This window comes from Budorcas taxicolor, chromosome 14 (assembly GCF_023091745.1).
Source record: "Budorcas taxicolor isolate Tak-1 chromosome 14, Takin1.1, whole genome shotgun sequence".
Taxonomy (NCBI): Eukaryota; Metazoa; Chordata; class Mammalia; order Artiodactyla; family Bovidae; genus Budorcas; species Budorcas taxicolor.
Window position 1 is genome coordinate 4,538,671 of NC_068923.1, and position 22,140 is coordinate 4,560,810.

Sequence of the window (22,140 nt, forward strand, 5' to 3'; positions counted from 1 at the left end):
GCTGTGTGGTAAACCCAACACTAGTCAACATTTCTTCAGGGAAAAGGACTTCAGGGCTCTCATCTCTTCTCTCCCTGCATTGGACTGTTGAGAGTTTACTGAGGGCCACTCCTTGACTTCCCGGCTGGGATAAAGTAAAGTGATATCCGGACCTCTGCTCTCAGAAAACAGACAGTGCTGGGTTCCTCAAATTATCCTTCAAGTTACCAGCTTATATGATTTCCCCAAACTAAAGACTTTTCTAAATCAAAGCCCTTGAAAACCTATGATTATAGATTCTGAGAACTTTTGGCTAGAATTTAAGACAGAGTCTTCATTTTGAGAAAAAGAAAAATAGCTAGATGTTAGTGGTTATTAAGATGTGCTTTCTTTATCAAGATTAGTATAATGGGGATATTTGTCTATGCTAGGGACTAAACAGCAACAGCAACAACAATTCATTGCTTTAGGAGACTGACTTTGTTTTATACCTAAAAGACCCTAGTTTGAACTTCCTATGTAGGCAAAGTGGCAGGGCATGAGGTCACTAGGGACTAACGTTTGGACAACGCGAACTGAATATCAGCCTAATATTTGTATAATATGAACAGAAATTATATAACTTGTTTGCTATCAAACATCTCTTTGAAACACAGTGAATTACTTGGAACTGTCACATCCAAATAAAAAAATCTGATGAATGCAAATAAACCAGTAGGTTAGATTTATTTCTGTGTTCCTTTCAACCTTGGACCTTGTTTTATGTGAAAAGAAAATGGAAGATTAAATGACTATATTATTATCAATTTTTGTCATGGTTGAAACATAAATGAACGACCTGAAGTCTTGTCTTACAACTGAGTTGCATAATTTCAGACAAAGGACTAGACTTGTCTGTGTCTGGGTTTCATGGTGCTTTTGTAGTAGGCTCAACAAATTATTCTTCCTCTAGTACCATAAATTCATAAAGGCAATGCCTGGTTTTACTTTATAAAGTAATTTCCACACTTGAACAGAAATAGGATAAAAAAGAAAATTCTTCAAAATCTTTAGAAGTACAATGTAACTAATAATTGCAAGTACTTTTTTTTTGTCTATAACTGCAGTATCATGGCATAGATTTCCATTTCCAAATAAGATTTCCAAAGTTAAAAGGTGTAAAATAGTAAGGCTTCTTACATCATAGAACTTTGACTCTGTAAGAGCCTCAGGGAGAAACTGATGAGGGCATTGAATCAATTTTCTGGAATGGCAGAGAAAAGCAACAGAAAAAGAAAAAGAGAAAGGAAGGAGAGAAAAAAGTAAGAAGTTCATGCATGGGGCAGTATTTTAGACATTTAGAGCTAAGCAAAAAATTAGCTATACTGATTAGCATTTGTGTAGAACTTTTTTTAAAGTGCAGTCACAAACATGCTGTATTTTTTTGGTAATGTTAACAAATGGTCAATCAGATGGTTTGTCTGGAAGAATCTGAAAAGAATACGGCTTAAAGGTTATTATCCTGAATTAAGTGAATTTTTGACAGAAAAGGTAAATGAGTCATGGCAGCTAGTCTTGTAGGATTATGGCCTGGGTCTCCTGAACTGAGTGGTGGAATGCTGGAAGGAAATTAATAGTGAGGGCTGCTTGCTTTGCCAAGCAGTAGTGGAAAATTTCAGAATACAGTGGGCTTTAATTTTATCCTATATAGAACCTTATCTTCATAAACATTTGTATGAAAGCAATTCTTTCTGCCACTGGCAATATATTCCTCTGTCATTTCTTTGACAGATAATAATGATTGCAAATTGGATTTTTATGCATATGTTTGTAAATGGAAGTTGTGAGAGACTTATATACATATATATAAAACTCTTCTTTTCTTTAGTTTAACTTGATTCTTTTCCCTTATAGACACATAACATTAAAGAAATCCAAGCTTGGTTGCAAGCTCTGTACTCAAAGGGCAACTGTGCTGTTATCATTAATAACTTATACTCTTACAGGCACTTATGCTGTGGCATGCTTAGTGAGCTCTAAGAGCTCTAAAAGAGTATTTTTTTTCATTCTTATAGCATCTAAGATACAGAAAAGAGGAATTAGAATTAAGTACATGAATTATAGTTACATTATGCTATGTTTTATAGGAGAGAGATTAGAACATCCTCTGAATGTATACAACGATTATCTGTGATGTTATATGATTAGGATAATGAGTAATAAAGAAATTATTCTGAAAGGCACTGTAAGGGGAAATAGTTAGGCATCAGAGAAATGTGAGGGGGCTGTGAAGCACAGTGCCTGTGGTTAATACCCAGATTTTTTGCTTGTTTTTTTTTTTTTGCAGAATCTCTTCTGAATGAGATTTTAAGCTCCCAGAGAGCAGGAAATGTTACTTCATTAGCTTCTAGGATAATCTGACTACAAAATAATGATAATAATAATAAAAGCTAACATTTACTTAGCATCTGCTGTTCCAGGCACTGTTGTAAACACTCTGTGTACAATATCCCAGTGAACCTTCAAAGTTGCCATGTGAGGTAGATATTAACTTTATACCTGTTTTACGGATTAGGAAACTGAGGCTCCATGCAGTTGAGTAACTTGCCCGCAGTGGCCTAATACTAAGTGGCAGAGCTGGCATTTGAACTAAAAATAAAGATGATGTGGAGCGACAGGTGTGAAATCCCTCCACCCAGTAGGCTAGCCCAAATCTTCTGTTCAGTAGCCTTTTGTAATCTTCTGCATGTGTTAGATGCTCGGGCAGTGTGCTCAGATTGTAATGGACATGGAGTCCTGTCCTCACAGAGCCTATGCTTTAATGCATGGCTGTGTCACAACAGAGTTCACTAGATCGGATGCCAGAATACATTTTCATTAACTCACAGCCTCCTCGTGATTAGATGTGGTTTACCATGTCTTACAGAAGACAGTTGAGACAAGAAGTATCTGGAAGCAGCCTCCAGGTTATCCAGCCACTGTGCTTCCTTATTATGCAGCTGAAGTTCTGCCATACGTAGTAGCTACTGCCCTCCAACTTTGCCAGTGGTTTTAGCCCCTGATTAAAGGTGGTTAGTTGGCAGTGTGTGTGGGAACTGACCAGGACGGGTCTTGGAGGGTATATGTGTGAAGTGGGCATTGGAAGTCCCTTTAGTCAGACCTGCTGTGAGGTTTATAAAACCCTTGTGCCATATGTGTTTACAGAGAGCTCCTGGGGTATGGTTTATTTGCTCACATACAGAAGCCAGTGTTCCATTACCACAGGTGCTCAGCAACTAAGATGTTAAGGCCTGTTCCCAAGTTAGAGCATTGTAATTATACTAGAGAGACTGAAAAGCAAAGTCTGTCAAAAATCCTTCCACGTGTGTTTAGTAGCTTTCTTCTTTGGTAAATTTCCAATAATTAATATTGTCAACTCACTCTTTTCTCCTTTCTTTGATTCAGTCTTTGGAGTTATGAAGGAAATTAATTGATGCAGAGAAATGTAAAAATGGTGGCTGGTGAAATAGTTTTCTATATAAGTTACATGAATGCATTTTATTGATATTTATGCAGACTGACAGATTAAATATGCACTTTGGTGATTCATTATTAATTCAGACTTTCATATTTTCAAGGAACTCCTTGATTAATATCATTTTAATTTTTTTCAAATTCTTGCTAATAGATTTTACAAGTTATTTATATGTGCATGTGTATATGTGTATGTGCATAAAGTATGTATATATCTACATATATAGGTACATATAATTGTATTTTGTAGGGTATAATTTCAATATTGTATTATAAATGACAGCATCTAAAGTAAAGGAAGAACTAAAAAGATAAAAATGTGTCTTCATCCAATGTGGAAATTCAGATGTACATGTAGTATTATCATGGTTTGATATCTGTTTCATATTATTTTATATTATATTTAAATTATATTATTTTATATTAGGATGATGATGAAATAAGTACTGGTGGGGAAAGCAACAATGGTTGGAAGTGATGCTTGAATAACTACTTTAGCATTACATGTGGTGTTATAAATGTGTTTTACAGTAATGGACTTAGAGTCTACACATTGAGTGGCACACATGAAAATGTATATTTAATTATAGCTATTTCACTAAAGGAGATAACCTAGAAACATGCTCTCAAATGATTCAACTTTAAAAGTTAATGTTTTCCATAAGCAGTTGTCATTGCTAGGAGGTAACTGAGGGGCTTTAGTTGGCTAAAAGGCAACAATGAGATTGATTAGTTTTAATCACTATTGAAGGAACATTTTAACTCTCAAGATGTTATTTGAGAGCTACAGAGACATACATATATAAAACATTTTGCTTTATAAATGAAATCAAGAGATACATAACATGGCTAAGTGGCAAAGCCAAGTCCTGTTGTCCCATTCAGTTCAGTTCAGTTCAGTCGCTCAGACGTGTCCAACTCTTTGCGACCCCATGGACTTTAGCACGTCAGGCTTCCCTGTCCACCACCAACTCCCGGAGTTTACTCAAACTCATGTCCATTGTGTCGGTGATGCCATCCAACCATCTCATCCTCTGTCGTCCCCTTCTCCTCCTGCCTTCAATCTTTCCCAGCACCAGGGTCTTTTCAAATGAGTCAGCTCTTCGCATCTTTGCATCGGGTGGCCAAAGTATTGGAGTTGTCCCATTAGACTTACCTATTAAAACATTGTAATTATTACTTCCCATTTTTTCAAAGCAGAGACAAAAATACTAAATTATTGAATCCTGTGATAAACAGTGCATTTAGTGGGAAGTTATGAACAGGGTACAATTTATTAACAGAAAGTAACTATAACAGTCAGAGGTCATGTCAAACATTCCCTTTGAGTAGGAATATAGAAAGGTTTTTCTTTATAAAGACTTGCACCATACATAGGTAAACTATCCTGTATGTAATTAATAAATAAAATGGAATTATCCACTTAGTGGCTTGCCTAAGGATGTTGTATTAGTTCTAATATCATCTTGCTTTGTTAGGGATTAACAGGTCCTGATGGATCCCCCGGCTCTGTTGGACCAAGAGGACAAAAAGTAAGTTAGCCACCTGGTATTAATTGCTGGTATCAATTAAATGCTGAAGCATAATTTTATTGTAGTATTTCCAAATCAATTAACAGATTAGTTGTGAAGTGGCTGAAATACACTTGTTCAACCAAAATCATGTTTTATAACAGTTGAACTAAATTGCATTCAAACACTAAGATGGAGTGTTTTAATGATTTTAATATTTATGCAGTTTGCATACGTACTTACTCATGCTAAAAAAGCTAAGTACAATGGAGCTATTTTTATTTTTAGGGAGAACCTGGTGTGCCAGGACCTCGTGGATTTCCAGTAAGTAAATGTGAAGTGATTTATAGTCTGTCTTTAGGTAAAATTCTGCCACTGTGAAATTTTTCAATTTAGTTTTCTACATAATATACAAAACAAAGAGATTATGGCTTTTCTGCTATGATAAGCATTCTGACTATGAGGAGACAATTTCAGAGCAATCTGAATGTATGGTGCAAAATACATACATCTGTTTGCAGGTGGCATTTACCAATGGAAATAACCCCCTCTTTGTTCCCATTGACTTTCCCTGGTGGCTGAGACGGTAAAGCGTCTGTCTGTACTGTGGGAGACCTGGGTTCAATCCCTGGGTCGGGAAGTTCCCTGGAGAAGGAAAAGGCAACCCACTCCAGTACTCTTGCCTAGAAAATCCCATGGACAGAGGAGCCTGGTGTCCATGGGGTCGCAAAGAGTCGGACACAACTGAGCGACTTTACTTTTCACTTTGTTCCCATTGATGGAAACTGTTTCTTGAGTAACAGCAGCAAACCTAAGTATTCGGTGTTTAGACCTCGGCATCACACCGGTTTCTTCACAACTGGTTCTATGTCTAATGAAATACCAGCCATGTTATCACCCACCTGCTTCCCTGGCGAGTCTTTTTCCACGTTGCACAATCCAGGTGTTATTTCTAGTCAGAGGAGAACTGGATTCTCAGGCTGCTATTTTTTTTTTCTATTTGTTCTTCATTCCTTTTTTCTTCTTGCTATTAATCTGTGTTTTTCCTCTTTGTTTTCTATTTGCACTGTTTCCTTTGCCACGTTTCATCTTTTCCATTATAGGCCTGTTTTCAGAGGTGAATAGTTTGCTGGCTTCCTTCCCACATTTTTAACTCAGAGCTCAACATCTTATAGAGATGGCTTTTAAAAAATTCATCAAAGCTCTAGGTCTCTTGATAATGAAATAACTTATTGATTACTTTGGTATTTTCAAGCATAACATTTATTTTCCATATTGATCCACATATTATAATGTTCAAACAGAAGTAATTTTTCAAAGAATGCCTTGAAAACTCCCCATTTACCATTGAAACATATTACTCATGTGAAATTCATGCTTGTTGTGGCTGCCTAAATAATTAGAGATAATAGCATCATTATCAGAGGATGTGATTCCCCTGGATGCTTCATATACGGATGGATATTTTAGAAAATATCTATCTTAGATATGTCTATCTAGAGAATACGAAGTCTGGAAGTACAAGCTGTCAGGAATATGGTGTCAGAGACAGCTGTGCGTAAGAGGGATTCACGCGCACAGAGGAGAGAGAGTGACGAGGAGGCCCAAGGCTGGGAGACTGCGCCCTGAAGGCAGCGGTGCTCAGTTTTATTAAATTCAACCAGCACAGAGTTAGCGCTCGTTGTGTGCTCGGCCCTGTGCTTGGAATTGAGGCTTGGAGGCTGCATAAGGCATCGTTTCAATCCCTGGTTACATGCAGTTTGATGTTGCTCAAGAGATAGTAAATGTAAGGGAGTGGGAGACAGAATGATTGGTTTTAAAATAAAATTCAGCATAAATGAGGATCCCGCTGGAGGTCATTTTAGGAGTGACAGTTTTGTTTTCCATTTCTACTGGATTTGGTGTCTGGATACATAGCCTTACCTGTCAAGGGGTATGTTCCTAAACACTTTGGTTCTCCCCTTCCTCTCTGTGCTAAATGTTTGGGCAATTTCCAAATATCATATTATAAATTTTAAAGCAATATTGTCTTACTTTTAATGTCACTTTCTTATAAAACACGACAAATGATATCATTTATATGTGGAAGCTAAAATATACTACAAGTGAACTTCTTTACAAAACAGAAATAGACTCACAGGCATAGAAAACAAGCTTGTGGTTACAAAAGAGGAAAGGAAGGGAGGGATAAATTAGGAATTTGAGATTAACAAATAGAAACTACCGCAGATAAAACAGATAAACAACAAGGACCTACGGTATAGCACATGTTCACTATTTTGTAATAAACTGTAGTGGGAAAGAATGTGAAAAAGTCCAGTTGTGATGTGCCTCTTTGTGAGGAATGGTAAATTCTCCTGACAGCAGGCATGGATGGCCTCTTTACTTGCAGTGCTAAGTCACTTCAGCCGTGTCTGACTCTGTGCGACGCTATGGACTATTAAAGTCTGCTAGGCTCCTCTGTCCATGGGTTCTTCAGGCAAGAATACTGGAGTGGGTTTTCTTTACTTTGCTTTTCTTAAAAAAAAAGAAAAAAAAGTTTGAAAAAAATACTACCGGCTAGCTTAGACATCAAAAGAACATTTGAGGAGCTGAAGCAAGCTTCTTCATTTAGAAGTGGAGCCGAGTTTGCTTTCTTTACTGAGTCCGTTCTTTTCCAATGAGAATCTTATGTTTATTTAGTGATAGACTTGGTAGTTTATTTTTGAACTGAGTTAGTTCTGTATTTACAGAAGTAACTTCGGTATTTACTTCTGTAACTACTGTATTTACATGAAGTATGGGTCCTGTATCATAACAACTTTTATTTTAACCTTTTAGGGCCGTGGTATCCCTGGACCTCCTGTAAGTGTCGTCTCTTGGTTTGTTTTGCATAGTCTGTAAGAACAGCCTGTTTCTCAGATCCCAACCTTAGTCTCCAGTCAGCACTCTACCAGTGGTGTTGACAGTGTCCTCCCCTAGGGATCTTAGGTGGCTACTATGACAGCACCCCTATTCTACTAAAAATATTTTATTAATTTAAGAAATTTCTGTTAATTTAAGAAATTTCCATTTTAAGTAATTACTCTTCGGTCAGATGAGTTGTCTCATTGGAAGCCAAAGCTAGCACAGATACATCATTCTGAGTCAATTGTTTATCGTATTTGATATCACTTGTCATAAATTGTGAAAATGTCATAAATCACCATGTCCCTCTAATTTGTTGACTTCAGGGTCCTCCTGGGGGAGCAGGACTCCCTGGAGAGCTTGGCCGTGTTGGACCAATTGTGAGTACCAGAGACACAAACACAGCACGTTGGTAGATGTTTGCCGACTTAATAGGAGATGTTACTGGGGATGGCTGCCCTATGTGTGTTTCCCCCTGCAAATCCAAGACATGGCAGATAAGTTTAATTCCAGTTTATAATGCTGATGAGGACCAGGGTAATAATGCTATCTCATTTTTGTAGAGAGATTTTACTTTTTCCCCCCAAAGCTTTCAGCTGAACTTTTTCTTCCCAACTTCTAGAATTAGTGATTAAGCCAAGAAGTGTCGCCTTCATTTTACAGACTCAGCTGGGATTGGGGTCCAGTGTCTTTTGTATGAGTTTCTCTGTATGAAATGAGTGTATAGTCGAAAACCATTCCCACGTGCCTTTATGTTAGCATCGTAAAATCATAATTGAACCAACAGAATTTTAGGCAACAGAGAGCTGAACTGCATGGGAGAAATTGATGTTAATATTCAATAAATATTCCAAAAACTTGAAGTAGTGATGTTATCTGAAGAATCGATAATAGTAAATCCATTGAAAGGGGGAGCCACATATATATACCTATCTAGCTTCTCTGTAGGTGCTGCTGTTTGGCAAATTTATTTACTGAATGCAAGAATGCATATAAAATGATTATAAAGTGGATTGTAAGATGCTTTTGGTTTATGATGGAATATTAGAGGGAAAAGTGTGCGGGGAGGAAGCGCTGGTGATTAAGTCTAACTGGAATCCACTTTCATCTGAATGGCTTATTTAGCCATCTTTGCTCTTCTTGTCACATTTGCAAGTGCGTGCGGTGACAGACCGAGGGACAGCTTCCGAGTGAAGAGTCCAGGGCTGACTGGCCCTGCAGAGGTCGCCGTCCTGTTTACAGTGTCAGGCAGGCGTGAGCTGCCCTTAGCTGGGCGGCACTGGCAGCAGTGACTGTTCTGGTTCCCCTGAAAATCAACTAGAAAAATGCGTAGTGTTTCCAGAGTAAAGTGATCAGTGTATAGAGAAGAACTGGCTCTTTTCCCCAGGTCTCCCTCCACCTTCTCTTACTTTGATGAGGCTGGAACTCCTTTATTCTTCTAGCTTTGTGGAACTAATTGGATTGCGGGTCACCCATTGATTTTGGTGGCAGGTCTATGCAGGCTGAGTTCTGCAGGGTTTGTAGGAATGTCAGTTTCTCATACCTCACCTGTTTTGTGCACTGTGTTTTGACGTGTGTATAACCTCTGTGTCACAATTTTCAAATAACTTAGGGCGACCCTGGGAAAAGAGGACGACCGGGACCCCCTGGCCCCCCGGGACCCAGTGTAAGTTATTTGCAGTTTGAATTTCTCTGTGTCTGAAAGTTGGGATTATAGAACCCCAAGAACCAAAAATGAAAGGACTTTTAAATTGAATCATTGTCCTAAAATTTCAAAATGGCTGTGATATTTTCACTCATTCAGAGCTTGGTCTTTTAAGGCCAGTATAGTTGAGAAATCACAATAATTTGAAAGGTGATTTTCAAGGGAATGATTTACGCATTATATTTGAAGTGCTTTGAGGCTTTTGACTTCTCAAATGCTCAAAACTTGGACATATAAAAGGAACACTTTCAAATGAACTAGTTTTTATGAAGGATTTACACAATGAGCAATTTAAAAAATGAGGTTAATTGGGAGATAATCCATACTTTCAACTTATGATTCAGAATATTTTCTATCCTGTCATTTTACTTCTCTTCAATTGTGTGAAAGAAATAATGTACTAAAATTTCGATTTCTCCAAACAGAATAGACCCATGAGTGAAGTGTCTAGAATATTAGCATATCTTAGGCAATTTATTCCTTATAGCTTGTGCAAAAAATACATTTACTGTATTTGTCCAATAAGCATTTTATTATTAGTAGGATGAATTAAATATTTCACTATATTCTTGACTTTAACAGTTTCTTTACTTTAGGGAACAATTGGCTTTCATGATGGAGATCCATTGGTAAGACATTTTCCTTTGAATAAAATACAGTATTAAGTCAAAGACCAGGAATTCTCTTTAGAAGATGAATTTTCTTTAAGATGATCTTGATAGAATATGTTGTATTTTCATGTTTTATTTTACTCAGATGGCAGAGCAATTTGTTGGACTGATGGACTGGTCACTTAAACCTACTCACACTAACTTTTTCATTATAGAATTATCTTTCTTTTTACATAATCTTTTTTACTTTATGGAGGAGACCTGCTTTTCACCAGAGCACTCCAATTTTAGAAGATCTAAGTCCAATAATACTCTCTGAGACTTGTTTTACTTATAGACTGATATTCAAACAGTGTAGGAAAACTGCACTAAATGCAGTTTTGGTCCACTTATTGGCAGGGTGGGGGGGATGTGACCTTTAGGACAGAGTTGTTGGATTGGAGGGGGAGAGGTTGGTCTGCAAATGTTTTATTTCTTGAACAAATTGAATCTGAAATAATATGGCAAAATAGTAGTATTCATTAAATCTGGATGGTGGATACGTGGGGAAAGGGTTTGTTATGTTCTCTGTATGTTTTGTAAACTAGGAATATTTCTGAGTTTACAAGTAAATAAAAAAGGAAAGAGTAGCCAGAGTTATTTAATGAATAGACTTCCACTGGGGTTCTGCAGCTGGAAACCCTAAAATATGTATCATTTTATCACAAAGCAGAGGCTCTCGGTTACTCTCTTTCTGTTTCTCTGGCAGTGTCCCAATTCCTGCCCACCGGGTCGTTCGGGATACCCAGGCCTGCCAGGCATGAGGGTAAGACAATAATGTCTGTGCTGTATTCTGTCTTCAAGAGTACGATCCATATGAAAAACAGAGGCTTTCCCTGAAGCATTGGCCTTGCTCGTGCACAGACCCCACTCTGATGGGTTAGGCAAGTCTGTCGCTTATTTGGTGGCTTTGTCTGTGGTCCCTTTTCAGTCCTGGAGGTTCCCGCTGGTACGCTGACAGCTATTCCTAACAAGACACAGATACTTGGCTATTCAGTGCTTCTGTTTCTCAGGGAAGAGATATCAATGAAACGCACTGGATTGAGAGACTCTAGAACAACAGATGAAGGTTCAGAAATTTACTCCAGTAGTGACAGATGGGAGCCAGGGACCGTACATATAATGTATTTCAAACTGTTTTCGTCAAAAAGAAATTGGAAAAACTGTCCAAAATAGAGAAAAAAAAAAGACACTTTCCAAATGTGTTTTTCTCTCACTCTGCCATCATAATTGCTTCAAAATTGCCCATTGGAATAAAGAAATAAATACCAAATGCTGGGGTTAATCAGCTTTCTCTCTCTAGTCTGAGTCTGAAATGATTTTGAAAAATTCCGGATCAGGGGAGTTGTGCCAAGGTCCAAAAGACTCCGAGGCAGTAGGTTTCCCATTGCAGTTTTCTCCGAGGTTAGCTTGGGTGTGCGCCCACGATGCAGAAGACGGGAGCCTGGATGGGTGTCTTATTTTTCATGGAAACTTGAACCTTGGAACAAGAAAGGTTTTCAGGACAAAACTCTGACAGACAATGTTTGGAATGTTTATTTCACATTTATTTCATGTTACTGATCCAAAGTGTTAGGACAGGTGTCCTGACAATGAAAGATGGGAGTTTCTTCTTGTGCTCTGTAGCCTTTGCTGACTGCTGTTTATAGCTGTCTATTTGCACGTAAAAAGCAGAGACATTACTTTGCAACAAAGGTACGTCTAATTAAGACTATGGTTTTTCCAGTAGTCATGTATGAATGTGAGAGTTGGACCATAAAGAAAGCTGCTGCTGCTGCTGCTAAGTCGCTTCAGTTGTGTCTGACTGTGTGTGACCCCATAGACGGTAGCCCACCAGGCTCCCCTGTCCCTGGGACTCTCCAGGCAAGAACACTGGAATGGGTTGCCATTTCCTTCTCCAATGCGTGAAAGTGAAAAGTGAAAGTGAAGTCACTCAGTCGTGTCCAACTCTTAGCGACCCCATGGATTGCAGCCCACCAGGCTCCTCCGTCCATGGGATTTTCCAGGCAAGAAAGAAAGCTGAGTGCCGAAGAATTGATGCTTTTGAACTGTGGTGTTGGAGAAGACTCTTGAGAGCCCCTTAGATTACAAGGAGATCCAACCTGTCCATCCTAAGGGAAATCAGTCCTAAATATTCATTGGAAGGACTGATGCTGAAGCTGAAACTCCAATACTTTGGCCACCTGATGTGAAGAACTGACTCATTTAAAAAGACCCTGATGCTGGGAAAGATTGAAGGCAGGAGGAGAGGGGGATGACAGAGGATGCGATGGTTGGATGGCATCACTGACTCAATGGACATGAGTTTGAGTAAACTCCGGGTATTGTTGATGCACAGGGAGGCCTGGTGTGCTGCAGTCCATGGGGCCACAAAGAGTCGGACATGACTGAGTGACTGAACTGAACTGAATTTGTACTTAAACTGTGCACAAGAAGGGGCAGAAAGTTGTACATCTGGGAAAGCCCTTCTTCTGCCTCGAGTAAAGCCATGGGTGCAGAGGGGGAAGAGGGTTTTCAGAGGAGGCTCCAGAGAGCAGCGGGCAGCGGGTCTGGTGGGTCAGCGGTCCACCTCTGGAGAATGAGGTACTGATGTTGCAGGAGACCCAGCTGTGAGAGGAAGTTGGGGAAGAAGGGATCTAGACACCCGCGGGCAATGTCATTATCTAGTTACTGACCTAGGTAATGGAGAATTTGCTATTCCAGGAGAGAGTTTGCTAACTGAAACTGATACCTATTATATATGCTTGTGTAGTACACATGGTGTTTTAAAATTCTTCTAAGGCTGTCATTTCTTTGTGACATAACCTTTTCTCTTAGCAGCACGTTGACTTACATTTAGGGGAGCAAGGTCACTTTATGAGCCACCTGACCACTTTCTGTGTCAAATCCAACACATTTATTTATTTCTTTACTTATGTATTTTTGCATTTGTTAGGGTCATAAAGGAGCTAAAGGAGAGATTGGTGAACCTGGAAGACAAGGTCACAAGGTAAGGACAAGGAATATTTAGTGGGTACATTGTGATTAAGAGGTTGTAATGACTTTCATTGTAAGGGCATATAAAGAATAACAAAGCATGATTTTTGCCCCTTCCTTTTCCAGTGATGATTGACAAGTTCTCAGTAGATGCATCAATATTCTGACTAAGCATCATATCCTAAGGTTGTTCAGTTACAAAAAAAGAACAAAGAAAGCACCACACACTTTCATTCCTTCCTGTGTTACTGGCCCTCGCTTTCCTTTTCTAATCAATAACACTCAGCTCTTTTCCTTGAGGCTTTTGATAGTCAAATGTTATTCAAGCTGGTTGTTCCACTCCACTAGACAAAATTTTATAACAAGTGTAAAATTTTATGACAAGTGTTGCTGAGACAAGCAAACAGGGAAGTTGATAACTGGCTTATAGCTTCTCAAGTTCTGAAATAATTTTTGTTTGTTTCTGACTTCATTTCAATATAACTTAGGCTTTGAGTCATCTGGAAGTTAGCAATAGCACTTATATTGTTTTTTGGGTAGAAACTTGGAATCCACAGCACAACTTATAGTGGAGCTAGCGTGTCCTGCAAGGCTGAAATTTAAAGTAAGGTGATCTATTTGTCTTTTTTCGTCCACCGGGATGAAATCGCCTTAAAGTAATTAAGAATTTGACTTCTTATATGGTAGAATATTTGTCCCTGTAAATTGCATATTTTTACAAAGCCAAACTGTTCGTATTAATGTGGGTCATCTAGACTTTGTTGAATATGTCCATTTACACCTTTACAGGGTGGCAGAAGTCTGTCTTTTGAGGTTAAGAGCTTGAGAAGAGAGTTTTTAATATCTTCAGGCACTAATATTCTTGAATTCCTTAGGAAAAACTATTGAACAATCTCAGATAATGAAGATAAATAAACCAATTTCCTGTATCTTATTACAGTGTGAACTTACATTTTAAAAGTTTTTTATTACTTAGGCTCTGAATAGTTGAGCCATTTTATTCATCTGGCATATCACAGGTGGATTCTTGATGACAAATTGGAGAAGATTATAAAAACATCAAGTACTTTGGATGTTTTTCTGTGTGCCCGTTCCTCCATTGAATTTTTAAATTTGTAACAAAAAAATCAACAAATATTTATTAATCCCTGTTATGTGCCAGGATTTATTCTAAGTGACTGGAGTGGATTGCCATTTATTTCTCCAGTGGATCTTCCCGACCCAGGGGTCGAACCCAGGTCTCCCGCATTGTAGACAGACGCTTTACCGTCTGAGCTACCAGGGAAGTCCTGCTAAGCGCACAGAAATGAATAAATATGTCTGATGTGGCTAATTTAAGTATGACATATCCATATAATAGAATATCATCTAACCACAGAAACCCAATATTAAACCACACTGAAAGACACCTCGAGGTAGTATGTATAGTAAAGCAGATTTAGTGGACTTCTGCTGTTTTGATGCCCTGTATCCTTTTCTCTTTTTTTTTTGGTGACCCTTTCTCTTTGGGAAACTTCCACTCCCCCATCCCATGGGGTTTGGGAATGAAATAGTCAATCAGAGGTCTCACTACTCACCCATGAAACTAGTATTTTTGAGACCTATGCAAGCTAGTTATCTGGACTTCTAAAGTGGGGAACCTGCAAAATTCTTGGCGTGTTAAGCAACTGGCCAAAATTTTCATGAAAAACCTTTCCATAATTAAAATTGTTGACTGTTCCTTTATTTCACATACATATGTCACTTAAACTCTCAGTGGCTGTCTTTGAAAATTGATCTATGAAGATAATATAACTCCTTGAAAAATGAAACCTGAAAGGGCTAATGGATGTATTTAGTTGTGAACTGAAAACAGAATGATGAAGAATTAACACTAGGGTCTTGAAGTTTGCTTTCAGATTCACAATTCTGCATTGAATTTACTCCACAAATTAGTTAATGAATATTAAAAAAAATTGGTTATGAATCTAAGAATGAACCATCAAAAAAAAACCTTTCAGTAAAATGATGATAAATTGCTATTCCTAAATTTGTCATTTAGCTTTATGGTTATTGATTAGTTACTGCGTGCTATTCACCTGTTGGTAAAATATTTAAATCAACTATGTTACTCTACGTTTTAACAAGAATCAATGGGAAAATACCCCAAGCTCTGCTAATGAAAAATTATAATCAATGTTGTTTTTATACTTAGGTGGGAAAATACAAGTAGTATTTAATTATACATGTTTTGATTATCCACTCCATGAACTAACAAAAATCCACTATAAAAGACTCTTAGAGTTTATTCAGAAATGAAGTGTAAGTGATTTAGGAATAGCCTAGTTCTTTGCTTTGTGTGACCAGGTGTTCTATATTAATACTGCTACTAATTTTTTTTGGTATTTCTTTGTGTATGTGTGAAAAAAAAAAATCTCCAAATACAAAGTTGCAGCCTGTGGAACAAGAAAATGAATGAATTGAAGCATGTAATAAACAATAGAATTGGATTTAAAATCTACTATTATGTACATGTATTAAAAATTAAGATATTTTTCTAATAACTAACTTCACAATTTAAGTTATTTGTTACCATAGGAAATGTAGGGTAGTGTATCTATTATAAAAAGCAAAATCCTAGTCAAAGAAAAAATGACTTTCTCAGAGTCCATAAAGTAATCTTTCTGTAAGAAATAGTAGTACTTGGATTTCTGTTTAGAATATCCTAACATTTAAAAATATATCAGAGGGACTGCCCTGGGGGTTCCGTCCTGGGGCCCAGTGCAATTCAGGGAGCCTGAGTTTGATCCCTCGTCAAGGAGCTAGATCTCACATGCTGCAGCTAAAACCTGGTACAGCCAAATAAATAAATAAAGTAAAAGCACATGTATCAGAGATCATATAACTGATATAAAAAGTCAAAGGAATAGTTAAAAAACATGATGAAAGAAGAGTCCATTCGTAGTAGCCACCAGATAGTCAAAATACCTTAGAACACACTTAAGTATTCAATTTGAAGAAAAGAACAAAACTTTAGTGATGGAAAGAAAAAGGAAACATTTCAGAAGATATACTGAGTTCCACAATGGAAAGATTCAGTATTGTAAAGATTGTTTCTCTATATAATCTGTTAATTTAATGAGGTTCTAATACAAAGCAAGCAGCCTTTTTTGGTGAAGAGCTGCCCAACAGTTCTAAAGTTCATGTCTAAGGGTACATACATTTAGGAAAACCTGAAAAATAAGAGTAACTGTAAATGAAAAAGAAGAGTAAATGGTACGGGGAGGGAGGTGGGAGGGGGGTTCAGGATGGGGAACACGTGTACACCCGTGGCAGATTCATGTTGATGTATGGCAAAACCAATACAATATTGTAAAGTTGCTGACTAAGGTCCGTCTAGTCAAGGCCATGGTTTTTCCTGTGGTCATGTATGGATGTGAGAGTTGGACTGTGAAGAAGGCTGAGCGCAGAAGAATTGATGCTTTTGAACTGTGGTGTTGGAGAAGACTCTTGAGAGTCCCTTGGACTGCAAGGAGATCCAACCAGTCCATTCTGAAGGAGATCAGCCCTGGGATTTCTTTGGAAGGAATGATGCTAAACCTGAAACTCCAGTACTTTGGCCACCTCATGTGAAGAGTTGACTCGTTGGAAAAGACTCTGATGCTGGGAGGGATTGTGGGCAGGAGGAGAAGGGGACGACAGAGGATGAGATGGCTGGATGGCATCACTGACTCGATGGACGTGAGTCTGAGTGAACTCCGGGAGTCGGTGATGGACAGGGAGACCTGGCGTGCAGCAATTCATGGGGTTGCAAAGAGTCGGACACGACTAAGCGACTGAACTAAAATAAATAAATTTAAATTAAAAAAAGAGTAAATAAATTCTCCCAACCAAAGATTAAAATGTATTATAGAATCTCAATAATTAAAATGTTGTGGTATTGACAACATCGTATAGTAAACCAGTAGAGCTTAATAGGAAGTCCACAAACAAGTATATTTATCAATTTAATATATGTTAAAGATGAATTTTCCAACCTATGTGGGGAGAATTTATTATTCAGTAAATGATATTGAATGGAGTGCCAGTAAGAAGGAAAGTAGAAGGGGAAAAAGGGGAAGCAATGACAGATTTTCTCTCCTTGGGCTCTAAAATCACTGCAGATGGTAACTGCAGCCATGAAAATAGAAGATGCTCGCTCCTTGGAAGGAAAGCTGCGACAAACCTAGACAGCGTATTAAAAAGCAAAGTCATCACTTTGCCAACAAAGGTCCATCTAGTGAAAGCTATGGTCTTTTCAGTAGTCATGTATGGATGTGAGTGTTGGACCATAAAGAAGACTGGGTGCCAAATAACTGATGCTTTCACACTGTGATGCTGGAAAAGACTCTTGAGAGTCTCTTGGACAGTGAGGAGATCAAACCAGTCCATGCTACAGGAAATCAACCCTGAATATTCATTGGAAGGACTGATGCTGAAGCTGAAGCTCCAACACTGTGGCTACCTGATGCGAAGAGCCGACTCATTAGAAAAGACTGATGCTCGTGTTCTGTAAAGTAATTAGCCTCCAATTAAAATAAATGAATTTATATTAAAAAAGAGGGAGGGGACATATGTATACTTATGGCTGAGTCATGTTGATATATGGCAGAAACTAACATAATATTGTAAAGCAATTGTCCTCCAGTTAAAAATGTTTAAAAATCTAAAAAATTAAAAATGGATAATTAATAAACTTAATTAATTATTATTTATTAATAATAATAATATTATTATTAATTTATTATTAATTATTGTTAAATTTATTATTAAAAAAAAGACTGATGCTGGAAAAGATTGAAGGCAAAAGGAGAAGAGGGTGGCAGAGGATGAGATGGTTGGATGACATCACTGGTTCAAAGGACATGAACTTGAGCAAACTCTGGGAGGCAGTGAGGGACAGGGAAGCCTGGCGTGCTACAGTCCATGGAGTCACAAAGAGTCAGACACGGCTTAATAACAACAACAAGAAGGAAAAAAGAGATTTCTACTTTATGTTTACATAAAAATAAATTACTGATAATTGATTTCTACGTAAGAAATTAAATGATATATATAAAATTACTAGAAGAAAATATATATAGATGAATATTTATTTATTTTTGGGAGACAGATAAGGCTTTTCTAAGGGTGACACCAAAGGTAGAAGTCATGGAAGAAAAGACTGATTTAAATAAATTAAAAAATGGTGCATGGTATGAAAACTGTAATAAAAAAATTAAGATGAAAATCATAATAGAAATATAGTTTATGGAAAAGTTTGTGTAGTGTGGTCACACTTCCCTAATAATACACCCACAACACACACACACACACACACACAGTACCTAAATGCATACACACCCTTCCTCTGTGTCTCTGTGTCTGTCTCTTCCTCCCTCCCTCTTTAGAAAAATTTGATAAGGATAGCATCTAAAATGTTACTGGTGTTTATAGTTGAAAAGTGGGATTGGGGTGACTTTAATGCTATACTTGTTTGTATTTTCTGAATAGTCTTCGATTAATATGGATTACTCTTATAAAATGATTTAAGAAAGTATAATAGACTAATTCAGGGGATGCAGAGTTAGACTGAGCCCACTTCAGGTCAATTCCTGGAATAGCATTTGATGCCCTACTCTGTGTTGCTTTTCAGGGTGAAGAAGGGGACCAGGGTGGACTGGGAGAAGTTGGAGCTCAAGGACCTCCGGTTAAGTATTTTTCAGTCTTACACTGCGTGAACCCAGTGGTTACTGGAGGATATCATTACTTCTGCAGTTTGGGAGAGGACACGCAAAAATATTTCTGTAAAATTCAGTTTTTTCACTTTTTATATAAAAAACAGCATTTGTCAAGGAACACACAGATTTGTAAAAAGTATGCTTTTTGGAATATTTATGCAAAAGCTCTCCTTGAGAGATAATACATGTCATTCCCATGTCTCTGCTATTGACCCAAATATTTCTGGAATTCTTTTTGATTTATGTTCAGAGTCAGTAAGTGAGCCACAGTCAGTAAGGAAGCCTCTTTAATCTGATTTGGCCACATCTCATTTTGTGTCCTGAGCTGGATCATCTTGAATGTATATTTCAGGCCATTCCTAACTGCTCTGCAGAGACTAGACTGGGGCTGACCAGGATGTAAAACAGAGCTGGTTGTAGGGACAGTGAGAACACAGGGAAATGACTGGCCTAGAGCCTGTTTGTCCTAAGCCAGTGTGGACAGTTAGCAGGTTGTCTGGAAGTGGCCAGCCTGCTTTCCCGATGGCGTGTCTCCCCCTGTTGTTTCCCAGGCAGCATGTCTACAGCATCTGTTTTTGGATCCCTACAGCTGTGGGGCCAGAAGTCTAGAATGGTAACATTCAGGATTGAAGCGGATTCTAGAAATAACACCCTGCATGCTCAGTTTGAGGATTACCCACTGCTATGCCCGAGAAGGGATAAGATGGGTTCCTACTGCCCCAAACAGAAATTCAGAGTATCTTTTATTGTAGAAACAGTGTAACAAAGAGTGATGGCGAGTGGTTGATGGAGACCCCAGCTATATCTATAGGAAGAAGCTTTCCTGGGCTACCTTGGGAGCCTAATTGCCTTGGATGGCATATATTTATCGGTGGAGAAAAGTTACTCCAAGGTTTAAAATCACTACCCTGTGACATGTAACCAAGTTACAAACCACAGAGAAGGCAAAGGTGGCAGTGAATTCTGTGTGTGAGTTAAAAGTCAAATACTTTATCATAATTCTTTTATGCTAATGGTATTTTCTTTTTGTGTTCAGTCATTATTCCAATTCCAGATTTGTATAAGTCTCCAGAATTTTAAAAAAAGAGTTTTACCATCAGCAGAATTCCTTTTGGATTTTTCTTCTAAATTAGGAAAGTGTGTCTCTCTTCTCATTGTTACCTTTGGTTATGATAGCATCCTTCTTCTGGATCAGCTTTTGTGATGACATCAAAGCATATGTGCTCCAGCTCAAAGAATGTACTTCTCTCTCGTTTTGTTTACTTTTCAAGGGAGCTCAAGGTTTGAGAGGCATCACCGGTGTAGCTGGCGAGAAAGGAGAAAAGGTAAGATGATGATGCTGGTCATCAAAATAAAAACACATAAATGTTTATGTTTGGGGCCATTTCAAAATATCTTATCTTCAACAACATCACTTTTTATTTCTTATTGGATGCTTTGTAGAAGTTTGGTTAGGTTCTTAACATTTCTGTTATAAACATAGATGATAGAAATGAGTCATCCACAGGATATTTGTTATGTACTGACTGTGTATCTTAAGTTATTGAGGGTAAGCAGGAGTAAGCAGGCTGTTGTTTGTCATATCTTGTCATTGTCAGTAGTTGAGACTGACACAGTACCTGGGGTGCAGGGCAGAGGCGGAGGAGGGTGGAAAAGGGTGGGGGAGGCAGAATGCCTGGCCAGGAGGCATTGTCATTGGTGGAGAGGGCAGGGCAGGGATTGCTTGGCTAGGTGGATAGCAAATGTGAAAACAGCTCAAACTTGAACCTTCATGATGAGCTCAGAAATGTTTCTTGCTCTGTGTGTGTGTGTGTTTACATGAGTGATGGAGTGTGTCTAACCTCTCGGATTTTAAGAAAACAGTCTGCACTTTTTTAGAAAGTCTATTAAGAAAACCCATTTGTAGGGCTCCAGAAAGTTAGGAAGAAGGCACTTTGCCCATGACCCTGTCTGACCCTCACCTTATTCTTCACAAAACCTCTGAAACTAATCCTTTGTTGCTCTAGACAGAAGCACACAGCCTGTCATTCACAACCAGAAAAGGAAAATGTGCACACTGCAGGTGCTCAGTAAAAGAACTCCAACTTTCTAAGAAAATAGATGCACAGTTTTGTGGATTGAAGGAATTGCTTTGTGAATAAGCAATTCATTGAATTATAATTCAGTGAATAATTCCTTCAGTGTCATTTTTTTTTTTCAACTTTTTCTCTGTCTCTTTAGGTTTTCTCATTGTACTTGGCTCCCTCTTCCATCTCCTGTGGAGCACTTCTTTTCTAAAAGCATTGTGTTTTTAAAAACATATTTTTATATTTCTGTATTCATGTTACCTTAGGTCACATTTTGTTGATGCTGTTCTTTTACTAAGTTATAAATCCCATTTATTTTGAAGTTACGGATACCCAGGCTTTTGCTTGTTTTCTGGGTTTAAATCATCTCCTAAAATATGTGACCCTTATTTCGGAACCAGTTACCGTTGTTGATATGCTCTTTATTTGAGGTAGTTTGCTACTTGGTAGTTTTCAGAATTTTCTCGTTGCCTCTGACTGTGGTCAGATTGCTTTCAGTAAAAAGAAAAAAGCTCTTCTGGTGAACTCAGACCCATGCAGTGGTTACCTAGTAACAGCAGTTTGGGTCTGAGCTGGCGCTGAACAGCAATGAGAGAGAGAGAAAGAGAGAGAGGCATCAAAGCCTTTCTGTAATACGAGGGCTGGCTCTGCTACCTCCCAGCAACACGAGCTATGAATTCAAAGGCTTTTTCAGGTCTCCCAAACCTCTTCCTTCCTGGTGGATGGAGAACACCTTCTGCTCTATTCCAGTTTTTAGGGATGAAAGACTTTCAAGGCTCTGTAGGTATCTCTGCTGCTTCTTTGATTCTACCCATGTCTGAACCTTCTATCAAAGGTTTTCTAATTTTTAATTCTTAATGCAGACACCATCCACCTGGTTTTCTTGGCTTAACATCTACCCAATACCTTTCTGACTTTTTTTTTTTTAAATTTCTTTCATCATCTCCTTCTCCCAAGCCTGTTCATTAGGAGAGGGATTATTCTCTTCAAGTGCCCATCTGCCTTCTCATACAAGTGGCAAATGAGAAAACGATTTCAACAAGGGGAGGGGGCTGTATTTTGCCATGTAGCGTAGATAGAAAGCGCTGAAATCCCCATATTTTTGTTTTGAAATCATGTTTTGATCCTTATAATGAA

The 22,140-nt window shown here is 38.2% G+C and overlaps 1 protein-coding gene across 1 annotated transcript in view; it reads left to right on the forward strand.

Moving 5' to 3' along the window:
* The window catches only part of COL9A1 (collagen type IX alpha 1 chain), an 86,838-nt gene that overhangs the window by 26,836 nt on the left and 37,862 nt on the right, over positions 1-22,140 (forward strand). Inside the window, exons 11-20 of the mRNA XM_052651689.1 lie at positions 4,950-5,003; positions 5,271-5,306; positions 7,803-7,826; positions 8,195-8,248; positions 9,481-9,534; positions 10,170-10,202; positions 10,933-10,989; positions 13,159-13,212; positions 18,853-18,906; positions 20,209-20,262. Coding sequence (XP_052507649.1) covers positions 4,950-5,003; positions 5,271-5,306; positions 7,803-7,826; positions 8,195-8,248; positions 9,481-9,534; positions 10,170-10,202; positions 10,933-10,989; positions 13,159-13,212; positions 18,853-18,906; positions 20,209-20,262 — 474 coding nt within the window. The remainder of the gene's footprint in view (positions 1-4,949; positions 5,004-5,270; positions 5,307-7,802; positions 7,827-8,194; positions 8,249-9,480; positions 9,535-10,169; positions 10,203-10,932; positions 10,990-13,158; positions 13,213-18,852; positions 18,907-20,208; positions 20,263-22,140) is intronic.